Consider the following 25881-nt stretch of genomic DNA (forward strand, 5'->3'; position numbering starts at 1 on the left):
GCGCAAGTAACAGAAAGCATCACACCGCACGGCGAGCGATCCAATTACTACCGAGCCGTATTGATTTCAGTGCCCGGACACCAGTGGTTGCCGAGATATTGACCCGGTTTCGAAGGCTCGTTGCATTGGATTGGCGCAAATTCGCCTTGAAATAACCCTCAACCAATGCTGCAGGGCCACCGGCGGACAACTTTGCAGCTTGTGTCGCGAGCTGGCCATCGCCTGTACAAAGCCCCTCGGCGCATCGTACCTCTGGTGTCAATGCTCACAGCATGCAAATTCCAGTCGGATGAGATTTCGTATTCGGTTTTTGCGCGCCGAAAAAGGCGGCTGTCAATGGTCAGCCTCACAATCAGCTGAGCGGTTTCGAGGGATCCACCTGTATTACAGGCGTCTTCCTCCATTTTGGGTATGACCAGAGCTGACCCGCGGCTGCGCTACAACGTCGACCTGCATCATCTTCCACGGTCCTCCGCCCACTTAGCTCAATCGGCTAGAGTACCTGCCTCGCGACCTATCCGTCGCCGGGTGAATCGAATTCGATTCGCTTCAGCGCTTGTTGGCTGGGATGGCCTGCGGCCGGTGGCAGCGGCCACTCAAACTCAAAAGTGGTAAGAGGTGTACAGTGAATTTGGCCGAACATTGTGGCACCTTTAAATTTCGCCACGCACTTTTGTGCATGTTCTGAACTTCCACTGGAACATCACGATCAAGCAGTGGCGTGAGGCTCTCCACAACAAGCATCGCTTAGCGTGACGTCTGCTGCCAGAAATCCATCGATTCGAAATATTTGGAAAACAACAATTGAAAAACAAATAAATATTTCATGCTTTGATCGCTGTCACGTCGAGCCAATCCCCATCGATCGCGGCCCGTCTGGTGGTGATTGACCGCCGATAAGCGGCAGCGCGGCGAGCCAGACGTAAAACACCGGCCACGAAACAGTGACATTGTACGCTGCCGTAGGTAGCAGTACTGCGGCGCAACAGCGCACTAACACCGCTGAACTCCCGATATGCTGAGTGGTGGAAATCGAGACGAGCGCATCGGTGCGTTTTAACGTTTGTAGTCGTGGTCGTTTGCCTATATAAAAACGGATTTCTAGAAGCGGGTGTCGTTTTATATGCCTGGTATGATTCCTAGTTAGACACTTTTGTTAAAGGAGGTGTTTCACCTTAGTGGCTTATCCATAAAAACATACTATGCTAAAATTTCAGGACCTGCCACGTCTAATAATAGCACTGGGAGTGCCACTGCAGCACCATTAAAATGTCATGAGGAAATTCGGTCCAATCATTTTCTAATCCAAATTACGCCGGCATGATGCATAAATGACGTAAGTAGAAATAAACGTTTGCGATTGGCACAGTGGGTAGCGGAGGTCATTTACCGCGAAGCGCATTCGTTTAGGTTTGAGCCAGTACGGCACTGTACATACCATGTGATGCTCTGTTTCCAAGGCCAACTCTCGCGCTTCGAAAAGATCCACTGTTTGAAGTTGTCTGACAGTAACAGCCCAAGCCATATGATAGCGTTGCGTTAAATTCACCTAATAATAGCCTCATGTTTGCATTTGTTCCTATATACAGTGTTTCAAGCTTTCGTAGCATGTTTTACCCAAGCCCTCTGACAAATTAAGTGCATTGCAAACAAAAACGAAGGCACACGTGGGAAAAAGTAGTACAGAAAAAGCAGTATTGTCATAGTGGTGAGCAGGGAGTCCATTGAGATTCCTCCAGTCGGAAGGGCTGATTTAAACTGAAACTCCGAGGTGTTCAAAGGGATTTTGAAAAAAAACTGATATCACTGATTGAATTGGACACGTCCGGTCTCAGAATAAGGGAGAAATCATTATAAGTGGCATGATCCCTTTAAGTCACTTAAATTAAATGCCATGCGCCGCCTCGTAAGACCTTTGAGCTGTATTTTCCCCGTCGAAACGGTGGTTAGATATCAATCCAGAGGTAAAGTACGTTACTTATTTGCAAAGTCACTAATGCCAAAGTTTACACTTCTAGATGCTATCAGTGAGTAGCATAAAAGATAAAGGTTCAAGGCCACCGATGACGAAAATGGTTTGACCCAAAAACGCCTTAATTATGCACTCGTAGGTCGACCCCAAGTTACAAAACTACGCCACTGAACTAAGTTAAAAACGACGCACGGTGAGAAAGATGTCTCTCTAAACTTGGCCGAAAGGCTGCTCACCAAGTCTGAACAGCAAACACGTTCCCGTTCTCAGTCTAAGAATCCCTGTAGAAAAACGTCATACCTCTTAACCCTTGTACGCAATCGTATGCCGCCTAAGCTAGAAAGAACCGTATTTTCAAAGTCTGCTTCCTATATCGCTCATTCATCGACAGTCGCGGTACACATAGGTGGATACAAACGCTTCGATTGGTGATAGAAAAACAAACATTCTTTTTTGAGACAGACATTTTCATAATAATCAAAGCAATGGGTTTTCTTCCCCAATTTTTCGAACATGTTTACAATCGTTCCTGAATACACAATAGCACGCACGTATGCCTTTTGAATGAGGATTTTCACGAACTGAAATGGAAAAGAATCATAGGACTTGATTTGTTTTTAGCTGAAGCGAAATTCACGAAATGATTTATTCAGTGCGCTCCTGAATGCGACAGGAATGCTTTTAACATATTTTTCGACTGGCAAAGCCGACTTTAACAATAAAACAACAGCTTTGCTTGAGATTTGCCGATTAATATTGGTCCAGTAGGGCTCTAGATTTCAGTAGGCCTGAGTTGGCACGCGCTTGCACTTAAAGCAACATTGAAAGCATGCTGTAGTGATGAATAAAATACCTGGACCTAATGACCAGATCCGACACATGAAAGGACGCATGTACCGGAATTAAATGAACCCTTCCTCTACAGCTTTACACTCCTCTCTCACGCCGCGTGCTCCTGGTATGTGGCCTGGTGTTCAAAGTAGCGCGGCGCGCGAAGCGAAACACCGATGAGTAAGATGAGACAGCTGTTCAGTAAAGGCTGCAACGCGGTACAGGCTAACAATCGTAGGCCTTTCCCAAAGTATTGCGGAGCTGAAGGCTCTTCAACGGCAAAGACGTTCACTACCATACAGAAGCTTTCAGTATATCAAGCACTCAAGCGAAAGACCCGCTCTGCGTTTCCCCGATGCGGAGATCCCACGTCGACTCAGGCTGATGAGGGCGGGAGCTCGGAGGAAAGGAAGGGGGGGGGGGGATCTCAATAAGCGCTCCGCAGCCGACGTCCTGCGCACCGATCGTCCAGCGCACTCTGGCTGGCACTGCAGCGAGATGCCAGGCGTCCAAATAATGATCACTGGGAGGGGGGGGGGGGGGGGTATAGCAGGAGCAGCCGGAAGACGAATGGCGCACGTGGCTATGTTCGCAGTACCAAGGAATCAGCGCTCTGGATAGCTTTACGCCATGACGGGTGTTTGCATGCGCTGTAAACGGCTGTAGCCAGTCCCATGAGACCAAGCACACGCACCCACCCACGCACGCACGCACGCACGCACGTACACACATCCACTGATGCACGCATCCACGCAACATGCATATATATATATATATATATATATATATATATATATATATATATATATATATATATATATATATATATATATATATATATATATAATATATATAATATACGTATATATATATATATATATATATATATATATATATATATATATATATAATATATATATATATATATATATATATATATATATATATATGTATATATATACGTATATATATATACACGTATATATATATACGTATATATATATATACGGATATATATATATATATATATATATATATATATAAACATACAATAAAACGCCCTCGGCGCACGCTTAGCGTGTAACTCAAAGGCAGTAGCTTGAAAATCACAGCCCCCATTAAATCAAAATGAAGAGCTGAACTGTCACTGTGCGTATTAATCTATAAACACTCAGCCGAGGCCATAACGGTCCTCCGCACTCTCCAGGAACTGACAGCGTCTGACGCAGCTACCAACGTAATACCAAAGCAGCTGCCGGCGATTTTGCAGTGGCCACAGACACTCATCTGTCAGCGTGTCGCAGCGCGTGTTTTGCCATCGTTTGCTGTCATTAGGGAGCCTTCGAGACTTCAGCTGATTTATTGAAACCCATGTAGGTCAGATCGACATAGTGTGGCCATATGTGCGACGCGAAGGACAGCCCTTCCAAGTGAAAAGCGCTGAGGCAGCAGACCAGCACAGTAAGTTGCAAGGGCATTGGGGCCATGCACCATATTTGGCACGTCTATTTATGAAACGACATCCGTACAGAGGAAAAAATGAGGACATCAATTCATCAATGGAAAATGGAAATTTACAACTGAACTAGAGCAGACAAGCAGACTACGTATGTAGCAGAGCATAGGGCCGATAAACATGTCACTCATGAAGATTATCTGGAGCCTAAAATTGTTATTAGCTTTTGAAGGTACGTTGTGAGATCCAAGATATGTTCGTTTACCTTTTTCCAAAAATGATCTTCGATCTCACACGCACCATCATCCCGGTAATGACAGGGTAGAAGCGAATGCAAAATGGTTTGTAATTAGCCTTGCATGATTGAGGTGCAGCCACCTGTAGAACAGCTCACAAGCATCGTGACGGAATTCCATACCCCAGTTGTCAATCTTCGCACATTTCGTTAAAAGTTGATAATATACCAGTCCACTAATCTAGCACCTAATTTTTCACGCCCTGCGCGGCGGAAATATGAATCATCAGAAAACGCAAATGCATGCAGTTCATATATATATATATATATATATATATATATATATTATATATATATATCAGGTTGGGAACACACTTTCATTACCGATGTTCATTACCTTTGTGAGGGTTATTGACGCTTGGCACCGAGTTCATGGCTGAAGAGACTAAAACGAGAGGACTTCAGATGTAAAGTGAAGACTTCAGATGTGAAAACGTGAGGACTTCAGACTAAAAACGCCGAGAAGACTTCAGATGTGGAATGATATTCTTATGTAGGCCACCTTTTTACAACGGTATGCACTGTTTACGCGAATAAGATTTTATTACTCATAAGAACCCACATAAATGTAAAAAAATCTATATGGGGTTTTGAACTGAAATGAGGATGTCGAAGATCACTCGGTGCGTTTCACGGCCTTCCTCCTCTTAAGATCTAAATCCTTCTTGTTTCTAAGCTACACGCCTGCGGAGACATGCACACTATTTCGTTATTTCGGAGGGGGATTACTTTAAGTCTACCCAGGCACCCATGACGCCATAAAAAACGTAGGTTCAAATCCAGCCATTCCTTTAGGCCATATTGTACTCGAGGCTAATAATAGTATAACTGTCGAGTCGTTTGTATCTTGACGTTCGTGTGCACGATTTCTTATATAACGGCCATCAAATAGACTTGAATGCTATGCAAGGTACGACGACGTGATCAGACAATGTCGCTCTGAGGAGCACATTAACTTAGGCAGAGAAATTGTGTGATCTGGTGCAGCCCTGTCCACTTAAAAATGTAACAATACTTGCGAGTGAGCTTACCATCATCACATTTGATATTTGCTTGAATACCTTCAAATGTGGGAGACTCCCCTTCATATACGCCTGCAACATGCATAATGCATGCTGCAAATACATGGTGATGCTTTCAGAGCCGATTAGAGCTTAAGTGTATGTTGAAAGCGCCTCTATCGCCGTTTTTTATGAAGCATCCAGTGGTTGGTCGAACGTTGTCGGGGGATGAGTGACAATCATCCCCCACTCTCCCCCCCCCCCCGCCCCGCTATTCAGCGCCTCTTCACCGGGTCCCGACGCCGTTCCAGTTGGCCATGCTCCCGCTACAGCCCCCCCGCCCCCCCCTACTCCAGGGAGCCGGCTGGTGGCCGCGGTTGGCCAGGTGCCTGTGACGCGTGCTCCGACTCCCAGGCGCTCCGCAACACAGACGCCGCGGCCGCGGGCGACAGCCGTGCGTGACCGGAGTCAGATGGCGGTGGTGAGCACGTGACCTCACGGCCCCCTCCCCATCCCCGGGAGGAGGCGTGCTTGAATGCTCCGGGTGGAGCTAGTCTCTGGGTCTTTCGCCCTCCGTATCTGGGATCCTTCGGGGACTGGACAGGCCTTGGCTGCGAGTTTGTAGGGGGCAGGCTTGCAGTGATTGGGCAGGCCTTGGCTACCAGTTTGTATGGGGTGCGGTAATGCATTATGCATCGGTCTGGTACAAGATACTCGGAAGGCTGCTTACGGGCTGGTCTTGAGAGGTATATTGCAGGCATTCAGTGTGTTTTGATGAATTTAGATTAGTGGTTAACGGCTAGATTGTTTGCATGTTCCGAGAGTTTAGATTAGATATGTCGGCCGATAGCGAAGAGAGAGAGAGAGAGGGAGGGGAAAGAGTGAAAGAGATAGAGGGAGAGAGAGAGAGAGAGCAAGAGAGAGAAAGAAAGAAAGAAAGAGAGAGAGAGAGAGAGAGAGAGAAAGAGAGAGAGAGAGAGAAGAGAGAGAGAGAGAGAAGAGAGAGGAGAAGAGAGAGAGAGAGAGAGAGAGAGAGAGAGAGAGAGAGAGAGAGAGAGAGAGAGAGAGAGAGGAGAGAGAGAGAGAGAGAGAGAGAGAGAGAGAGAGAGAGAGAGAGAGAGAGAGATAGAGAGAGAGAGGGGGGAGTGGCTATTAATCGAACCAAGCAAGCATTCGTATCAGGTCACTCAACTTTACACTCGCCAATATAATAGCTCCGGCACTTCAGCATCGGCAACGCCATGATTGCACTGGTGCGTCAGTGTAATAATTGTAATAAGCGAAGCGCCGCACAGAGATCAACTACCACCATGCGCAAGGCCATAACAAAACCGTCTTCCTGACCGGGATATCCAGACGCAGTGCGCGCCCGTCCGCCAACACTCCCCAGTCCTCCTCGACTATCAAACGACCGGGGACAATCCCAGCCTCCGGGCTGTCCTATCCGGCGTAGTAATCTGCGCTCCCCGGCGGCTCGTTCCCGCCGCACCAGCACAGTGACATTGTTAGCGGGGTGTCAAACTACCCGCCGGCGGGAGCTCCGCTGAGCCACCTCGCTGCGCGTGGCGCACGCTGGGCCGGTCTGTCTTCAATGGGGCCGCGCTGGTCGACTGTGGGTGTGGGCAGGCTGTCAGGCGGGGAGAGACCAAGCACGAGAGCCGGGCAGAGGGATAGGGAAGTCTGGGGCACAACTGGGGTGAGGGCGGAGGGGGTGGGGGGGGGGGGGGGCAGAAGGCGGCTGAAGAAGGGTGGAAAGCCTTTGGGACAGTCTAGAGGAGGGGAGTGGCGTCCAGAGGGCTGCCCAGAAAAGAGGAAGACTGGTGTAGAACTGTTGGAAGGCTGTTGAAAGACAATGGACGTTGCACACGGTTGTGGGAGATGGAAAACCTGACACATAGCTGGAGAAAGGAAGCCTAGAGTGGCTAAGCACAGCACAAATTCCTTGAAGATTTTGTGGAGTTAAAATACAAAGCGGGCTGGAAGAGAGCTTAGTCCTGAAAGACCGCTGGATGATTGCATAATGGAGGACGAGAGGAGCTCTTAGCGTCGTGGAGCTTGGCTTGAGTGGCGGCGGGTCTTGACCCCTGACCCTTGGCGCGTCCACGTACTCCAGCACACAACAGAATACAAATACGTAGTGCCTGCGTGACGACCGGTTGGGGCTGAAGCATGTCCACAAACTGAACGCAAAACGGTCATTCCTCTTTGGGAGCGTCAACGCATTTAATAGCAGGATGATCTGACCTAAAGAAAACTGCCTACCCATTGTAATAAGGACAGAACGGTCTTTGGTACAGTTTGACAGCGGCGTTGAGTGGCATGTACAGCTGATTCTGACCTTGACATTAGCACGACTTTTATAAGTTGGAGCCGATTCGACCTCCGACTCTCGCTGTCTGTACTGAAATGGAGTCGACTCGCAGTTTGACGTCATGTATCTCCACGTTCAGAGCCTACTCCATGGAAGTTTATTCCAGCCGTTCACTTGTGTATGATATTCGTTCATATTTGTCACATTTTAAGTGCAACTTGAAGCCAGCGATCAGCGAACACATCAAAATAAATCGACTAAATAAAGAGATCACCATGTATGATGCACACTTCGAAAAATGCATTGTGTAAATTTTTAATTGCCGTCGACACCAACTGACATGTCACCGTGGTGACATGACATGGTGCGATAGTCACCACCCTGACTCAGGGTTAGTGGAGAACAAGTTTGGTGTCAGCGGACGGGTAATCGTCATTGCACCGCTGGCATTGCACCGCCGCGTGACATCTACTGCGTGCATGGTTGGCTTAGCGAGTAGCTTTAATTGAGATCATTTCCTGATACTGATACGATGCTTTGGCTTTTGTTTTGCTCACCCAAAAGTATATCGGCCAGCGGTGGCCATTTAATGGCTGGCTAGATACCCCTCGCTCGGGTGGGGGAGGGGGGTAGCGGTCAATATGACCCCCTTCAGATCTCGGGAACTGAGAAAGAGAAAGCTAGAGACATCAAGTTTACAAGATGTGTTGACCTGTACTTGAAATCACTTAAGTCAAAGTTTCAGGTTCCTAGGTTATGACCTTCGGGTCAAAAACTGTCAAACAAGGTAAAGTTTCAGGTTGGTCTCCAAAGTGCCCACAAAACCCAGATAACCGTTTCTAAGGCAGAAAGGTCACATTCTCATTCAAGGTCAGTGACTTTGTGTGTCCTTTTGAAGGTCAAGGCGACTAAAATCCTACAAGATTGCTTTGAGTTTTTGCATTTGACTAAACGATAAAGATTACGCTAGGCAGTATGTTCCTAAAAAGAATGTTGACCCCGGTCATTTTAGGTCAATAACCTATTATGACCTCTAAGAAGTCTATTAACGATGTATAATGCAGTTCCTGCTATCAATAAACTCGATATAAACTATGTCATACAGCAAGCTCTGGAGTACCAAAACAGGTTGGTTTTGACTTGTGACATTCATACTGAACTCGAAATGAAACTATACCATACAGCAAGCCCTAGAGTAACAAAATAGGTTGGTTTTGAACTTGTTGCGACCTTCATACCTGACCTTAGGTCAATGTAATTGGCTCATTCAACTTTTGTGTTGCCTAATAAAGCATCTCAGAGATGTGTGGCTTCGTCTAACACTTCGTTGTTGGATCAGATTAAAGGATTCCCTAGAAATTGTCCGCTGACACCATGGTCTGACTTTGACCTGCCATAGGTCAGCGACCTTATAAGGTACATCTAAATTGTTGATGCCAAGAGGTATGCTATTCAATTTTCTACAGGTATGCAACATTTTGCGCCGCTATTGCCGAACCGTTCAGAAACCATTCCGGAAAACCTTCGGGGGGTCAATTTGACCCCCGAGTGCGTGTTAAGAAGTGTGCGATTTAGGGGATGGGCGAGCGCCGGAGAGCTGCCGCGACCATGGAGGGTTTTTTCCACAACCGAAACTTAACCTCGCACGGAGACGCCTCTTCGGGATAGTGCAGGCCCTCGGGCTGGTCTGCCCTGGACAGCTGAAAGACGACACACGTTTGACGGCCGCAGCAGGCTCCCGATAAAGCGTGCTGTAGGAGCTTTGGGACAAAGAGGTGAATTAGAACAGCACGGCGAATGTGTCTTCTACGATGCTCTCTCTTTGATACAGCATTTGTGTTCAGTTTCGGCAAAAAAGGATTGTAAGGAGGATTCTTCGTACGAGAAACTCTCTTTGAAAACGTCGTTTGAAGATGGGTTTGGTGAAATAAACTTGGCAAAATTACCGGCTGAAGTGATAATCGGACCACATATCAATTAGTTCGTTTCGGAAGGGACCATTCAGCAGCAGCTCGCATATAAGCCTGAAGTCCCGCTTCAGTTATGTTCGCAGCGATAGCCCACTGTATTGTAGCCCGGGCATGGGCTGCTGCACCGTCAGGGCACAGATTAAACTGCCGTTCAGCGGCTGTAAAGCGATCATCGGCTCTTGAGCTGCAAAACTGCCCAGTTATTTGCCGCCGGAATAATTTCGCTGACACTGGCTGGGTACATGTTAAGATTGTTATCCTCTTAGGCTCAACTTATATGCAACGTGCGCTGCATTACTCAGTATCGTGTTCTCATAGCCACACTTGCCTGTTCTGCTTTACCATTGTAGCTGCAATTGCAATTGTATGCAACTGAAGCTACGTGTTGCCCATATTTTCGCTTTTGTGTTGTACTGGACCATACGCAGCATTCAATCTAAGAAAACGCCCTTGGCGCATTTTTTTGCATTGTGAAATACGAAGCCGTTTGCGTGCACCTCCGATTGGCCATCCACAGCGGATCGCAGTTACGTAATCCTCCTACGCTCCTCTCTGCTGACGCGTCAGAGAGCACCCACACCGTCCGAGTCACGGGCTCCACCCCCGCCCCATCGCGGCTCCGCAGCTTATTGACCCCCTCTTACGACGATGACATGGCCGTCTTCTCGCCTCCTGGGCGGCGTCGTCGCCGGCGACGAGGACTGATTGACACCCTCGGGGCACGGACGGCCTCTAATTGGCTCGTCGGGCGTCTGCCGGGCGGCGGCACGGTGGTGGGGGGGGGGGGGGGGGGGGAGTGGAGGAGGAGGGGAGGTTAGCGATCAGAGGACCGCTGTCCACTGCAGCAGGCACACGTTTGGTATGACAAAGAGCCGGTTCGGATGTGTTTGTCATCAGGGGGAAACGAGAAATGCGGATGTTATGATTAATGCTGCTGTTGCTTGGCACAGAGCGACGCTATCAAAGCTCCGCCTATACCAATAATGGCTGCAGCATCCAGTTTCGGCACGCGCCCTTTCCACAAGCCACTCAAGTTGCATTGCTGATGAATTCGTTGAAGTAACCTGTAGGAGGTATCTATGTGTAATGCAAACATTGCCATTAATAAATGGAATGTTCCAATTTGAAGACATTGAGTTAGGCAGCAGATGTGGATGGGAACTATTGGTAAGCTTTCAAAGTTCAAAAACGAAGCTAAGTAACACAATTTCGAAGTTCATAAAAATAGACCCCGTTACGCCATTTTTTGATGGTGTTATGGCATGGGCTTGTGCCGACAGCAAAACCTGGCAGCATCTGGCAGCCAGAACCTAAAGACCTGGAAACGCACGAAAGCTGACGCCAACCGGCGATTCTCGTTGCGGGGGCTGTGTGTGGGGGGCGGATTAGTGGGTGGGGTTATTTGTATACTTTTTGTATTGGTGCTGGCTGTAAGGAAAGCTTTCGTGGACTGTTTGACATGCGCAACGTAGCGGTTCGCCAGCTTTTATGTCAGATTATTAATATCAATGGGCGACTATGCAGTGCTGCTGCTGTTGCTACTTTGCTGTTATGATTTTGTCAATACTTCATCGTCGACCCCACCGTTGCGCGCAGTGCTGTATTCCTGACATTGATACCATGTGATGTGTACAGTAGTCGCTGTCCTGATTGTTTGTAACTGCAAATGGGGTGTCGTGCTAAAAATAATAAATTTGTAAAATTGTCTTTTATTATTTGTAACTGGAAGTGTGGTGCCATGCGAAAAATAATAAATTTGTGTCATTGGCATGCATTGATTGTCAAAGCATTGCTATAACTACGGTAAGATGGTAAGGTTTGGGCTACCAATAATTTTTTTTTTTTTTTTGCTTAGGATTGCTCATGCAGTTAATAGTTGGCCCTGATATAACCATTGTGGGTGCAACGACATTCTTACCGTAGACAGTCCTTTGGCATTGTTGGATAAATTACAGCTGCTATCGTCATAGGCTTGACAAAAATGCTGAAACAATGTGGTACATTGTGTTATGGCACTGGCCAATAGCTTCATTTTGGCGCTCTCTCGGTGCTGTTCTGTGGCATGACATAATGAACAACAATATGGTTTTTCGACTGCAATCCATGCCGCTTTCATAATAAATTCCAGCACGTAAAGATGGGTCAAGTATGCACTCTTGTATTGACTTCCCATCTGACATATGGCTGCCCAAAGCACATGATACAATATGCAAATCACGTTCAGCAAAGCAGACAACCAATAAGTGGCATCACTTGCTCAGCCTGCTTCGGGAATCCAGAAAAACGCAGGTGAGAAAGATGCACACACATCTTTCACTTCCATGGTCATTGCAACATGCTGCAGCCATCAGGCTGCTTAACTAAAAAAACAACAGGAACATTTTACGTGTGGTGAAATGACACTGCAAACATGCTGAGCTTGCTCAAGGCTGGGGACATGACAAGTGCATGTAGTTATGGTGGGATGGGCAAAATGCAAGGAAATGATGGAGCTGCCAGTGCACACAAGGCTCATGATAAACATATTAAGCGCTGCCCGAGACACCAGCAGCAATACTTTTCCACCTTTCTTAGCGCCCAGCATCCCATGCAAGTTGCAGTGGCTATGGCATTGATTTCTCAGGAGCAACGCTCGCCTGCATACAGGATTTGTGAAGACAGTACAACGTGCATCAGTAACAATAAAGCTACATTTTCAGAATTATTTAGGGAAAGACAATTTTGCAAAGTCATATAACGTGAGCCTTTACTAAGCATATCCACTAATGAGCTGCACACACCAGCCCCCTTCTGCCAAAATGAATTGCTGATATAACGGCATGCAATGGATTGATTAAATGCTGTAATACCTCAATAGGTTCACATTGTTGGCAAAATCATTAGAAGTACAAGTATTAGTACTTGCCTCTGAACAGCCCTGCAAAAAAGTGAAAGCTATTGTTTCTCTCAGTTTGCCAGCATTCCTTTGTCGTGTTCAAACACAACATAAAGGTAGAGGCAGGCATCAATATCAATAGGCAACAATATATCAGCCATCAATAAATATCACATTATATTGGGAGTCAATAGACAAAAGAATACCAAAACAATGCTCTCTCTCAGAAGAACAAACCTCGCACGCACACTCCCGATCACATCAATACCAATACAAGCCACTGGCACACACCATCAGTGATCACACGCATTTCGAGCCCCCGATTCACACTCTTTTGTCAAATAAGTGTGATCTCACATTTTCACAGCTCGGGGGACTATTAAATTGTAGGTTTTCTCACAATTTCCGCACAGATCTTCAGTCACAACATCGGACTTGAGCTCCCTTCGAAACAAAGTCCCATCGGGGGTTTATGGTGTTGCGGCTCAAGAGCTCTTTCTTATAAAACACAATTTTTTGTTCAAGATTTAAATTTGCCCGTACCATATGTGTGAAATATTTAGGTAAATATATATCTAAAATTGCTTCAATGTTTCCCGAATTTCGATAATGCCTTGCTAACCCATAAACCCGTACAATGTTCTGTGCTCCGGTACACAAGGTGCCAACCGAGCTGGTAAGAGATGCGTTAGCAGAAGAAAAAACGCCAGCAGGAGAAAAAAGACAGATTTGTCGTCGCGTCCTCTTTTTTATTACTTCAAGAGGGCGCCCATTTTTTGGGTGCCGTACTTTTTTGCAGACAGTGGCGTTGTTTTTGATAGCATTGGCCTGTGGCCTAGAAATAAAGAAAAATGGCCCGTTGGCGACGATTGTCGCACAACCCAGAATTGCTCACGCTTGTGTTCGCGACCCGCATTCAGCAGCAAAATCTTACTGACAGCCAATCATCTTCCGCGGACTGTACCACAAGCGCAGCAGCATCGCCTCTTGCGAATGTATTCAGCAGTCATGCTGTTTTGGCCATAAATAAAAAGCAGCCTATAATATCACGGGGATCTAATGACGTTTCTATGGCATCGTTAATCAGGAGGCGATTTGAAGTTGGCTGCAAATAGGCCTTTTCGTACTTTGCGGGCGTGTAACTCAGGAAGCAGAGCGTTCTGGGTTTTAAAAAGGGCATATCCTTGAACTGCATCATACTGTCCTCAAGACGGCAACTTCAGTTCCAAACGCCCTACAAATGTGGAACATTCCTTTTAACACGCGCCCCGGTGGCCGGCTAGGTACCCTTCGCTCGGGTGGGGAGGGGGTCAATTTGACCCCCGCCCTCCCTAAGATCTCGGGAAATAAGAAAGCTAGAGACACCAAATTTGCAGGGTGTGTTGACCTGTGCGTGAAATCTTTTAGGTCAAATTTTGAGGCTGCTAGGTCATGCCCTTCGGGTCAAATAAGGTCAAACAAGGTCAAATTTCAGGTTGGTGTCAAAAGTTCCCCCAGGACCTAGATAACTGTTTCTAAGCAAAATGTCACAAGCTCATTTAAGGGCATTGACCTTGTTTGACCTTTTGAAGGTCATGGTGACCAAAATCTTACAAGACTGTCCCGAGTTTTGCAAATGAATAAGGGACAAAGATTACGCTTGGCAGTATGTTCTTTAAGAAGTGTCCACCTGGGTCAGCTTAGGTCAATGACCTATTGTGACCTCTAAGTATATCCCATACAGCAAACTCTAGAGCAATAAAACAGCTTGATTTTGACCTTGGTATGACCTTCACACCCGACCATAGTTCAACTTAATTTGCTCATGCAATGCTTGTGTTGCATAATAAAGCATTTCAAATATGGATAGCTTCGTCAAACACTCCGTTGTTGCATCAGATTGAAAGATTCCCTAGAAACTGACCTTGCTGAAACCATGGCCTGACTTTGACCGGCCATAGGTAAGTTACCTTATCAGGTACATCTGCCTTTTTACACCACACGATCCGCTATTCAAATGTGAACAGCTTTGCAAAATGTGACGCGGCTACTCCACGCTGTTCGGAAACCATTCTGGAAAAACCTTCGGGGGTCAATTTGACCCCCCCCCCCACCGGAGCGCGTGTTAAGAAAGCTTGATACTATGGACGTTTGTACATGCTCACGGTTCTTATCATTGTACGTCCGGGGGCGTTATATTCCCCCGAGAGGAGAGGGGAGACGACCAGCAGCCCCTCTCCTCACCAGTGGAATGTCGTCTGACATGCCCGATTAATTCTTTCGGAATTATTCTGGGCTTTCCGCAGTTCCTGGTGGTAGTTTACGTCCGAAATCCTTTCCCGTTTCGAAGCGCTCGCGGTGCTTCCGTTTTCCGTGTATCAGGTCCACGAACAATGCCAAAAGCCCATACCGTGCTCCAGCACCGTCAGCCTTTGCCCGCAAAATGCGTAGCTATAAATGAGAGGAGGGGGCGGGGCCGGCAGAGACTTCAGAAGATGTGGGTATCAACAGGTCAGCGTCACGTTTCATCAGCACGTCCATGACTTGAGCCTAAGCGGGTTACCAACGCATTCTCGCCTTGTTTCAGTTGGCCTCTCTAATGCTATCATGGCGCGGTGTTCTGCTGCTTCTCCTGCCAATCGCCGGCCAACTGGCCTTGACCTCCGGCCGGTCACGTGACCCCGGTGACGTCACGGAGTACTGCGTCATCGGCGCCGGCCCGGCCGGTCTGCAGATGGGCTACCTGCTGAAGCGAGCCGGTCGGGACCACGTGCTGCTCGAGCGGGACGCTAGCCCAGGTGAGACTCGACTCCAGGTCAGGCAAGGCCCCAAGGTCAGCCGTGACGCCAGGCCAGCCATGACGTTGCAGGCCAGGCGTGTCGTAGACGAGGGGTTGCGCGTTGGCGCCGCTACCGAAGCGGCAATGGCAACCGAGGGTTCTTGGGCCATGGTGAAGTGAGTTAGCTGCCCGTCACCGGCTGAAGTGAGTGATGCTGTCATCCGACATCGCGAGCTATGGGCGTAATTGCTGCAACCGTGCGTTGTTTGATAATGGTTTGCGTCATCTCCTTTTGTTCTAATAACTGTATTGCGACATGTTCCCTGCGCGGATGAATTTGTTTCGACGCTGGCGCCTTTACATTGAACTTTGGCGTCAGAATGGCGCTACTGGGAGCGAAATTAGTCATTGATTTAGCGTTAATGAAAAACCAATGCAACTGTTGGTATTCAGCATAGTGCCAAGTTAATCATTTTCTGTAAACTTGAAACCGCAGAAAACCGCATGCCGTAGCACAAGTGTAGCACAGGAGTTTCCAGGAGCACAGTAGCACAAAGAGGACAGATATATATATAGTTCTTTGAATTCCGCCTGCAAACATTTCGCAGCATTCGACGCAATTGAATTCCACCTGCAAACGATTCGCAACATTTGACACAATAAGAGACATTTAATATTCATGCCATCCAATGTTTGACTCGACGTTATGTGTAATGTCGTTATCGATCCCATGCATAAAAGATGTGAATCGCTTTCCGACCGTCGCAGGCTCGTTCTTCAAGAAGTACCCCCGCCACCGAACCCTGATCAGCATCAACAAACAGCACACGGGGAAGGTGAACCGCGAGTTCAACGAGCGACACGACTGGAACTCGCTGCTGAGTGACGACCCGTCGCTGGTCTTCCGGCGCTACTCGTCCGAGTTCTTCCCTCACGTGAGTGGCAGGCCGTTTCTCTGCCGCGCCGCCGTCGGACCGCTTCGGATTCATCGCCCGCGGGGGGCTGGCTGACGACAGGCGGGCGGCGTCGGTGATGACATGCCGTCAGGACTTGGCGGCGCTGATTGTGGCCACCGCGGGCTCTGAAGCGCCGACGTGAGGATCGGCTTACCGCTGTCTCCCGGAGTAGCTGCGGCGCTCTACGAGGATGGACACAATATCAGCCAGCGTGCGAGGCTCACACAATATTGTGGGGATGCAGGGAGTGAAGTTCAGCAATGGTGCAGAAGCAGCGCAAACTAACACATCGGGCGTACCAGCGTGCGCGGTGTGAGCGAAAAGGCTTGCAAGTGAAACATGACGCGGCTGTTAGGTGGTCTTTGAACGGAGACGCTCCCATCCGGTAATGGAAGCAGGTTGGTAATGAATGCAAAGGAAAGATGTTTCTAATCACTGTTGTTTTAATTCGGCCAACTTCATTGATATTTTTGCGCGTTCGCTGCTGCAACCGTCGTACCACATACACCACCAACGGGCGTTAGCAGGTTCTGTGTTTGTTGGCTACGACCCCCGATGACGCCCATTCAGCCAGCAATGGGATACACAGAGCATATTTTGCCGCGTACGTGCTGCATGGCAAACACACGTGCGCGCCCGGATGATCCGGGATGTTCCGGGACGATCGGGGATGATCCGGGCGCGCAACATGCTGGCACGGTCACCATTTCTTCCCGGCCTACGGACAGGCGGACGCGATGGTGGAGTACTTGCGCGACTTCCAGCGGAAGACGGGCCTGAACGTACGCTACGGCGTGAACGTCACGAGAGTAGAGCGGGCCCACCGGGACATGCTCCTCCTGCAGACGTCGGCCGGGGTACTCGGCTGCAGGTGAGGTCAGGAGGTCACGCTACTTTGGAGGGCAGGTGACATCGGGGTCAAAAGACCCTGGAGACCAGACATGCCGGAAATGATGCTATTACTTCCACCATCAACGCGTGCTCTGTTGGCAGTGGTCGTCCATGAGACCATTTTGCGATCACGAAAGTGGTTTTCTACCAACGGAGTGAGTTAAGCTGATCTGTTTAGGAGTGTTCCTAAAGCATAACGCTCCGAGAAATTCTGGTTAAAAAATCCACAAGAATTGACAGGATTGGCTTAACAGTAGCGCACATATCTGCCGAAGTCACGGTCAAGTAACCAAACTCAATACAGGGTCGATTAGCTCAACTCAACCTCACCCCTTCTGCCTCATGGCTAAAAGCCAGTATCAACGTTTGATGGTTTTTTCAATGCTTTGGCTGCGTACTTAATGTGTTACCAGGCGTGTGCGTGCAGACACGCCTTCCCTTCTTGACGTACGCACACCAGTGTGTCATGTTCACTGCTGCACATGTTTCCAGGTACGTTATTGTAGCCACGGGCCTGTGGCAGCCCAACAAGCCAGCCATATCCGGTCACGAGCACATCCAGCATTACGACCAAGTTGCGGTGGACCCTGAGCGCTTCAGGGGGCAGAACGTGCTCATTCTGGGCAGAGGTACGCTTTCCGAGCCTGTGGGGGAACTCGCAGCGATATAAGGGGGCGGATAGGAGGATTCTCTGGGTCCATGGGATTCGAAATATTAGTTCACAGAGCAGTCACGTTGATGACAGTGTCACAAGTCCTGCTGACAATACCTAGGTCCTATTGAGCCATGTGTCAGTTATGAACATTGACCTGAATTTTCGGGAGTGGCCTGTCGTGTAGTACCACACAAAATGCTACATGATGGACCCAACTCTGAGGACGATTTACATATTTTGGGCATTGGATGTATTGTTGCCATCATCAGCGTAAAATAATTTTAAGCATGATGGAGTAATCAGTGACAATTGTGGCTGATGCACATTACCAGCGTGCAGCCTACATCCACTTATGTCAGTATCGCTATGAGGTATCAGTTGTGTGCACATATTTGTTGCCGTTAGTATAGCTGTGATATATATAATGTCCGTGTATATAAATATATATATATATATATATATATATATATATATATATATACGGACATTCTTATATTTCCAAGTTCGTAGGTGTCTATATATTGTCAAGTCTGTGTATCTGCGGTCATATCTACAGGTTATGCCTACAAATTTGTCAACGTATTTCCCTATGCCATCATTACGTAATGGACACGTGGTTGATCTGTCATCAAAGCATTTCCTTCATTATGTCGTGAGGTTTGGCTGTTTTCGCTTATCAAGACGTTTTTAGGATGATAACATTAACCATCAGGCTGATTATGGCCGATACAGATGACGCGCGTTACCGCACAGATGCATTAGTCACCGGTGGATTACATTATCAATAAACGTTTTGCGGTGCGCTTTAGCTGTCAGTCTGTTCCAGCTCTGTCTATCAGGTGGCACGGGCAACAGCACAAACCACTGTGTCCTTGCTCTGTCTGCTGCAATCTCAGCCACGTACAGGCACGACCGGGATGCATGGACTGTGCATATCATGCCAAGCTGCAACAGTAAAGCTACTGACATCCGTTTCCGTGGATCATTTATGGACGTCTCCGGCTGACAGCGTCATTTGCGCCGCTACGCTCGGCATAAAGCACTCTAAGGAGATAATTGAAACAAAGTTCCACCATCACAAGTCAAACGACTCCATTCACTTTACCATATTTCCCAGCTGTACACACGACGACAGATAATTTTATTTCAGGCAACGCTGCGTTCGAGACGGCCTCGAACATTTCCGGACACACCAACCTGGTACACATGGTGGCCCGGAGTCGCGCCCGGCTCGCCTGGAGTACCCACTATGTGGGCGACCTGAGGTCAGTCCTTCCGCTCCCCGTGCGCACCGGATGCTTGGAGAGCCTGTCATGACGCGAGGCGGAGGGTGGCGAAGATGATGACAGTGTGGCCCGGCCGATACCGGTGGTCGGTATTCGACAGCGGAACAATGCAAGCTGCCAGCGAGCACAGGCTGACAGGATCGTTCGAGTGTGTATGTCCGGTTGAAAGACGGCTATGTAGATCGGCTGCCCTCATTCGGCGGGATCTCTAGCCGCGGCGATGCGGTATGCCGCATCCCACCATGAACACCACATAGATCTTCGTCACATCGTCTACACCTGACGGCCATGTTGTACACCTTCGAGATGATGTACGTCACCTCATCATGCCGCCATGTGACACGACGTGCTCTATATCGTGACGCCATCGCGCTAGCTTTGGGAGGAAAGCTGGAGCACAGCGGGTCAGTCTCTGCTATCCCACATCTGTGCATGAATTCCCTGCGTTAATCGTTATACGCGCGGAAAACGAGGGCCTCGGGGGCGTCACCACATAGTTTTGGAGTATGCTTAACCCTCATCCTGATTCCATGGGGCTGCTCTCAGAAAGCAGAAATAGCAGAGACACGTTATTGGTGTTTAAAATATGCACAATGAGTGTCTTATAGGCTAGCGAAAAAATTGGGCGCAAATTCATGGCACGCCGGAGAGATATCAACAAGTCTTCGAGGGTCGCATCGACCCCCGGCCCCCTTTCAAAACGAAGGTTAGGGTGGTAATGTACAAGGAAAGATAACTAATGCAAGTTTCGACCCCTCTTCTGGAGTGCTCCAACGCCCCTGCAAGAGCATACTGTCGCACGTCGCTCCGTATCAAGTGCTTAACAGTGTGCGCTTGAACAGCGTATGCCACCTCACGTCGAACATTACTTCGCGCAGGGCCATCAACAACAACCTCCTCGACACGTACCAGCTCAAGTCGCTGGACGGCCTCCTGGAAACGGACATCGAGGAGATCCGCCTAGTGCGCCACGAGGGCCGCATTCACGTGCGCCCCGCTGTCTGGTGGTCCCGTGAGCCGCGTGCGCACACCGTCCACCACGCGCTCGTGACGTCCCTCAACCGGACGGCCAATGGGAGCGACGCGTGCAGCGCGGCGCGCGACGTTTGCGCAGCGCCGCCGCCCGGCGCGGCGCAGACCAAGCAGACGGGGGGCGCCGAACTGCAGGATAACTTCTCCATGCGGGATGGCTACGACGCCGTCGTCGGGTGCCTTGGATTTAAGTTCGATTTTTCTATTTTTGATAGGTAAGTCTCCGAGGGCAGTTTGGGTGTGGCGTTTAACAGTCGTCGATGGAAGGACTGTCGACTGCATGGAGTGGACACACACACACACACACACACACACACACACACACACACACACACACACATATGTAGGGAGGGCTATGTAGATATGCATATTTATACATACATATATATATATATATATATATATATATATATATATGTGTGTGTGTGTATGCAGCTATGCGTAGGTATGCATATTATGCTCACACAATACCATACCATGTTCCAGCCAAAACACGGCATGCATGCGTGAGCAATTGTTTAACCCAAAGGTTCAGATGTGCACATCAACAGACAGAAAATGCACGCCTGGCGGTGAGCTCACACCGGCATCCGCACGCCCGGTGCAAACGTGATCTGGTACGGTGAAGTGCATAAGCTTCCCATCCCTTGGCTCATGTCTTATTTGCCACGGTCTTGTTACACATCGCCAAAAAGTACCCGAGTAGTGAGACATCGGCCATCATTCAGTCAACACGCTGTTGTCTGAGTAGTACGACCCTCGGCGAACGTTCACAATGTGTGTCAGCTGGTGGATTCGCTGATAACATTTTGGGGCATCATAATAAGCAGGATAATGAAAAGATGGCCGCGATCCCTACATTATCTTTCGAATACTGCGATAGCGCAGTTCCTTGGTGTAATCACAGTTTGACTGTGCCTGCAAAGCTGAATAAGTATCGACAAGAATGGTCCGCATCTTACTCAGTTTTTGACAGCTTCTCATTTGACGACCGTCATTTTTACCGTTTGCCACCGGTTGTCAGGGCCTGCAGAGCTTGTACCGTTGCTTGTACATGTGGTGTAAGCGAAAGTATTTTGAACTCCTGATTGTACGGCATTACCTGTTGTTATGCTTAGAATAATCAGCCTTCAAAATGCTAGGAGGTGCTAGTTAAACAGTACCAATGCTCTATCAGTGCGATGTAATCAATGTCAACAACTGCATCGTATTAGTCCCTAGGCACATCTAGGTCCTTGATTCTCGGCATAAGAACTCATGATAAAGCTTGTACATGTAGTTTGTTCACTGTTTAGACTGCAGTAAAGCAACCCCCAGTCGTGCCATCCGCCCCCAGTCGTGCCATCCGCCCCCAGTCGTGCCACCCGCCCCCAGTCGTGCCACCCGCCATCAGGGATCCGCCGAGGCCCCATCGCCATCTTCAATAATCGGATGCCCTCACCGAGCTCAGGGGGCTTGTATATGTGGTTTGTTCACTCGTTGGACGACAGGCTAGCAAGCCCCAGCCGTGCTATCTACCATCAAAGATCTGCCAATACCCCAGCGTCATCTCTTATAATCCGATGCCATGACTGAACTCAGGGGAGCGGTGGGCGGTTTGTTGCTCGTCGAATTCGAGGTCACCGAGCACTGGGCAGCCTTAGATGCGCCCAGTGCACTGGCCCTGTAACCAATCCTGATAAATGGTACCGATGGCTAGAGCCAATGCATTTTTAACGCCTCACCGCGCGATATCTATCTCTCTCTCCCGGCCGTCGGCCTTTGCGATGAGTTCTGACAGTTCCTGAAACCCATATACCAAATGCTCGCCCCGAGGATTGGATTTACTCTGTTGCCCGCTGGTGATAATAATCAATGGAATTTTAGTGTCATTTCGATGGCAGTCCGAACACCACATACACTTTGGCGATTGCCATCCGGCTGCGTTCGACCCTCCGGAACACGTGGGCGGGGGGAGGGGGCGAGGGGTCGCGGGCGTGCTGTCCGGCTGTGCTGTCCAGATGCGCTGCCCGGCTGCACTGTCCGACTGTGCTCGCTGTCCTCTGTCCAGACAAACACCGCCTTGCTGTCATGACAATGTCCCGACATCAGTCCGCATGCGGCTGACCGAGGCGTCACGCTGCAAAAATGGTGGTGACATCCCAGTCGTACTTCGTTTCTTAAAGTCGTTTTTTCCGTGCTTGGCCGCAATGACAACCGCACGAAATCGAATTATTCTTATATGCAGTATTTCAATGCTCGGCCATTTGGGCGGCGGTCGATGTTTTGTCGTCTTATTACACTCTCAGCTTGCGGTTCATTGCCTGTTGCCCCTCTCCTTGCTCAAAATCGGCCGATCGGCATTGAATCGGTCCGCGATCAACCAATCATTATGGAGCCTCAGACTTGTCAAATGGTCTGGACAGGTTTTGGGGTCAGAGGGCAACGAATTGGCGCCAACGAATTGCGTGCGGAGGCCTCCGGAGTATCAGCGTGGATTACCAGCGTGCCAGTAATGGGTTTATGTTTACATCCTGGACACCTTACTGGATGAATTTTGGGACGCTGCTTGGGTGGGACTCTCCACAGGCGTGCAGTAACATCGCCGTCCCTGTGCACCGCCCCGAAATATCGGCCTGGACAGGCCATCGGCTCGATTCGATACCGCCTTGACTTTGACTTTTGCCCAGACAAGCTCCTGAGGATTTTGAACGACCTAACTTGAACTAAGTGAAGCATGTTGAACAAGTTTGAAGGTCGCTGCATGTGCCGAGTCTGGGATCATGTTCTATCGCGTGGGAAGTGACGCAAACTTTTACGTTTCATTTCGGTGACACGGGCAGAGTGGACTCCTGTTTAGCCCTGGTGCTGACAGGGCCACGTGCCAAATATAATTGAAAGGTTGTGGTAACCGCCCCGTGCGACCTAAGGGCTGAAAGGTGCTGGCGGAAAGATTCTGTAATGTTGGGTAGCCCTTGCGACTCCAAATAAGATTTGGGATTGTCATTTTTCCGATATCAGGAAGCTGTAACTTTTCCTAGTTTGAAAGTAGCTTGTATATGTACCAGTCTTTATGTTTTTTTTAGAGTTTTGGCATCTTGTTCAACGGAGTGGTCTCTTAAACCTCATGACGTTAAATTGCATCGTCATTTGGTTTATTTTATCATGAGCATTCGGCATCATGCGGCGCATTTAGATGAGGAATCGATAGTGTCTGGTAAACACCAACAAGTTTACGCTTCTGGAACTTTACCTAAAAAATAAGGACTGAATGTCAACAAAAGCCTGCGGTGATGAAATAATGATGAAGGAAATGCGGTGACGTTGGTTTAATGATCACACTTACGGGCGACGAATTTACATTATGCTGTCAGAACGTAGCAGAGGCTTGGCATTACCAATGTTTGCTCAATAAGCTCGTTTAACGCGCGCTCGGGTGGGGTCAAATCGACCCCCCATAGGTCTTTCTAGAATGGTTTCCGAGCGACGCGGCGTAGCCGCGCCAAATTTGCATAGCTGTAGTCAATTAAATAGCGGATCCTTTCGCATCAAAAATTCAGATGTATCTTGTAACGTTGCTGACCTATGACAGGTCAAAGTTAGACCATGGTTTCAGCGAAGTCAATTTCTAGGTAGTCGTCCATTCCGTTGTAACAACGGAGTGTTAGAAGAAGCCACACATCTCTGAGGTGCTTTTTTAGGCAACACAAGTATTTAATAAGCGAATTAAGGTGGCCTAAGGTCAGGTATGGAAGTCAGACCAAGGTCAAAACCAGCCTGTTTTATTGCTCTAAGGCTTGCTGTATGAGATAGCTGCTGGTGCTCCTTTCGAATTTATTGATAGCAGGAACCGCATTATACATCTTGCATGGACTTCTTAGAGGTCTGAATAGGTCATTGACCTTAAGTGCCGCAGGTAAACATTTTTTTCTTTAGAAACGCATTGCCTAGCGTAATGTCTATCAGTTATTCAAGTGCAAAGCTCAGAGCAGTCTTGTATGATTTTGGTCACCATGACCTTTAAAAGGTCAAACAAGTTCACTGACCCTAAATGAGCATGTGACCTTTTGCTTAGACACAGTTATCTAGGTTGTGGGAGCACTTTAGAGACCAACCAGAAATTGACATTGTTTGACCTTATTTGACCCGAAGATCATGCTCTATGAACCTCAAACTTTGACCTAAGTGAGTCCACGTACAGGTCAACACACTCTGTGAATTTAGTATTTTATATCTGAAAATTTCGCCCACGAACACCAGATATGAACGCCTTACAATTACATTTTTATTGGCCTTGATCACCACATGACTTATTGAAAGGCAGGAATTAGAATGGCGTAATGTGATGTCCTGAAATCAAGGTGACTGAATACCCTCTCTGATATACCTTTCCTCATTTTCGCGGGCGTGCAGCCCAGAAACCAGAGTAGCTTAGGCCTTACGGTGGGGCAGGATTGTGAACAGCACCGACAGGTCTTCAAGATTGCTCTTTCAGTTCAAGCCCCCCCCCCCCCCCCCTCCTCCCATATAAATGTGGACCACTCCATTTAACTATCAGTTATGGACATGTGAAATTCTGGAGATATCGTTAGTTGTTTTTGGACGCGAAACACTTATTTCGCTTTAAATCTTACTAATTTAGATCATGAATGGCACACCACTTTGCTGAATTCACAATCAGGGTAAGAGTCCGTTGTGTTAAGTTGTTTGTGTCAACAGCTTATTCCAATCACCTTTTAACAATGCGTTTGATTCGAAAGCTGATTTAGAGTTGAATCAAAATATATCTGATCAGAACTAGAGGTCAAGTTCAGCCACTGTGACAAACACAGCCCTGTAGGAAATGCTCCGTAGTACTATATTGTGGCCACAGTTCAATCCGTCTAGTTCAGTGACACAACATAACCTAGACCTAACAATGTCCGCGTATATCGCAGATGATGTGTCGTAAGGCACCAATAATTTGACGACGCTTGCGCGGGTGGTTCTGCAGCTAAATGAACACTGGCGAGGCGTTGATACCTTACCCCGCTGGTCACAAGGTTAAGCTATATTTTGTCCAGGCATGTTCTATGCACATGGATGTTTGCGCATAACTTTTGGCAACGCATCAGTTTATCCATTTTACATTCAACGGAGGATGCTTTGCCATGTTCTGTGTAGGTTGGTAGTGCGTTCATAAACGTAACCTTTCGGTATTATGATCAATGATTATCACTTCGCCATTCTACATTATGATTGCCAGCGGACCTTGATCGATCAAAGCGCAAAACAGCCCCAGCAGCTGAGGCACTCTCTACTGCCAGCCATCCCATCTGGCCCTAACCGTGTCTGCAGTGCGACCAGTCCGGGCACGACGAGCGCGCACGCCAAGTTCCCGGCGGTGAAGGCCGACTGGGGCTCGCCGGTCAGCCCGGGCCTCTACTTCGCCGGCGTGGCCAGTCACGCGCTCGACTTTCGGAGGTCGGCCGGCGGCTTCATCCACGGCTTCCGGTACACAGGTGCGACGAGAGGCGCGGGCGCACTTCTCACGCAGAGACGACGTGTGAGGCGGCGCTAGTACCCGTGTGGCGCGTGAGGTGCCACTGGCGCTAAGGTGCACTGCTGTGGTAC

At 48.4% G+C, this 25881-nt stretch overlaps 1 protein-coding gene across 1 annotated transcript in view; it reads left to right on the forward strand.

Moving 5' to 3' along the window:
• LOC119094917 (FAD-dependent oxidoreductase domain-containing protein 2) overlaps nt 1-25881 on the forward strand; it is a 95460-nt gene that overhangs the window by 65290 nt on the left and 4289 nt on the right. Inside the window, exons 2-8 of the mRNA XM_037217828.1 lie at nt 15278-15488; nt 16238-16404; nt 17154-17296; nt 17809-17945; nt 19122-19236; nt 20136-20504; nt 25606-25769. Of these exons, the coding sequence (XP_037073723.1) occupies nt 15278-15488; nt 16238-16404; nt 17154-17296; nt 17809-17945; nt 19122-19236; nt 20136-20504; nt 25606-25769 (1306 nt within the window). The remainder of the gene's footprint in view (nt 1-15277; nt 15489-16237; nt 16405-17153; nt 17297-17808; nt 17946-19121; nt 19237-20135; nt 20505-25605; nt 25770-25881) is intronic.

This window comes from Pollicipes pollicipes, unplaced genomic scaffold (assembly GCF_011947565.3).
Source record: "Pollicipes pollicipes isolate AB1234 unplaced genomic scaffold, Ppol_2.1 Scaffold_4219;HRSCAF=4965_pilon_pilon_pilon, whole genome shotgun sequence".
Taxonomy (NCBI): domain Eukaryota; kingdom Metazoa; phylum Arthropoda; class Thecostraca; order Pollicipedomorpha; family Pollicipedidae; genus Pollicipes; species Pollicipes pollicipes.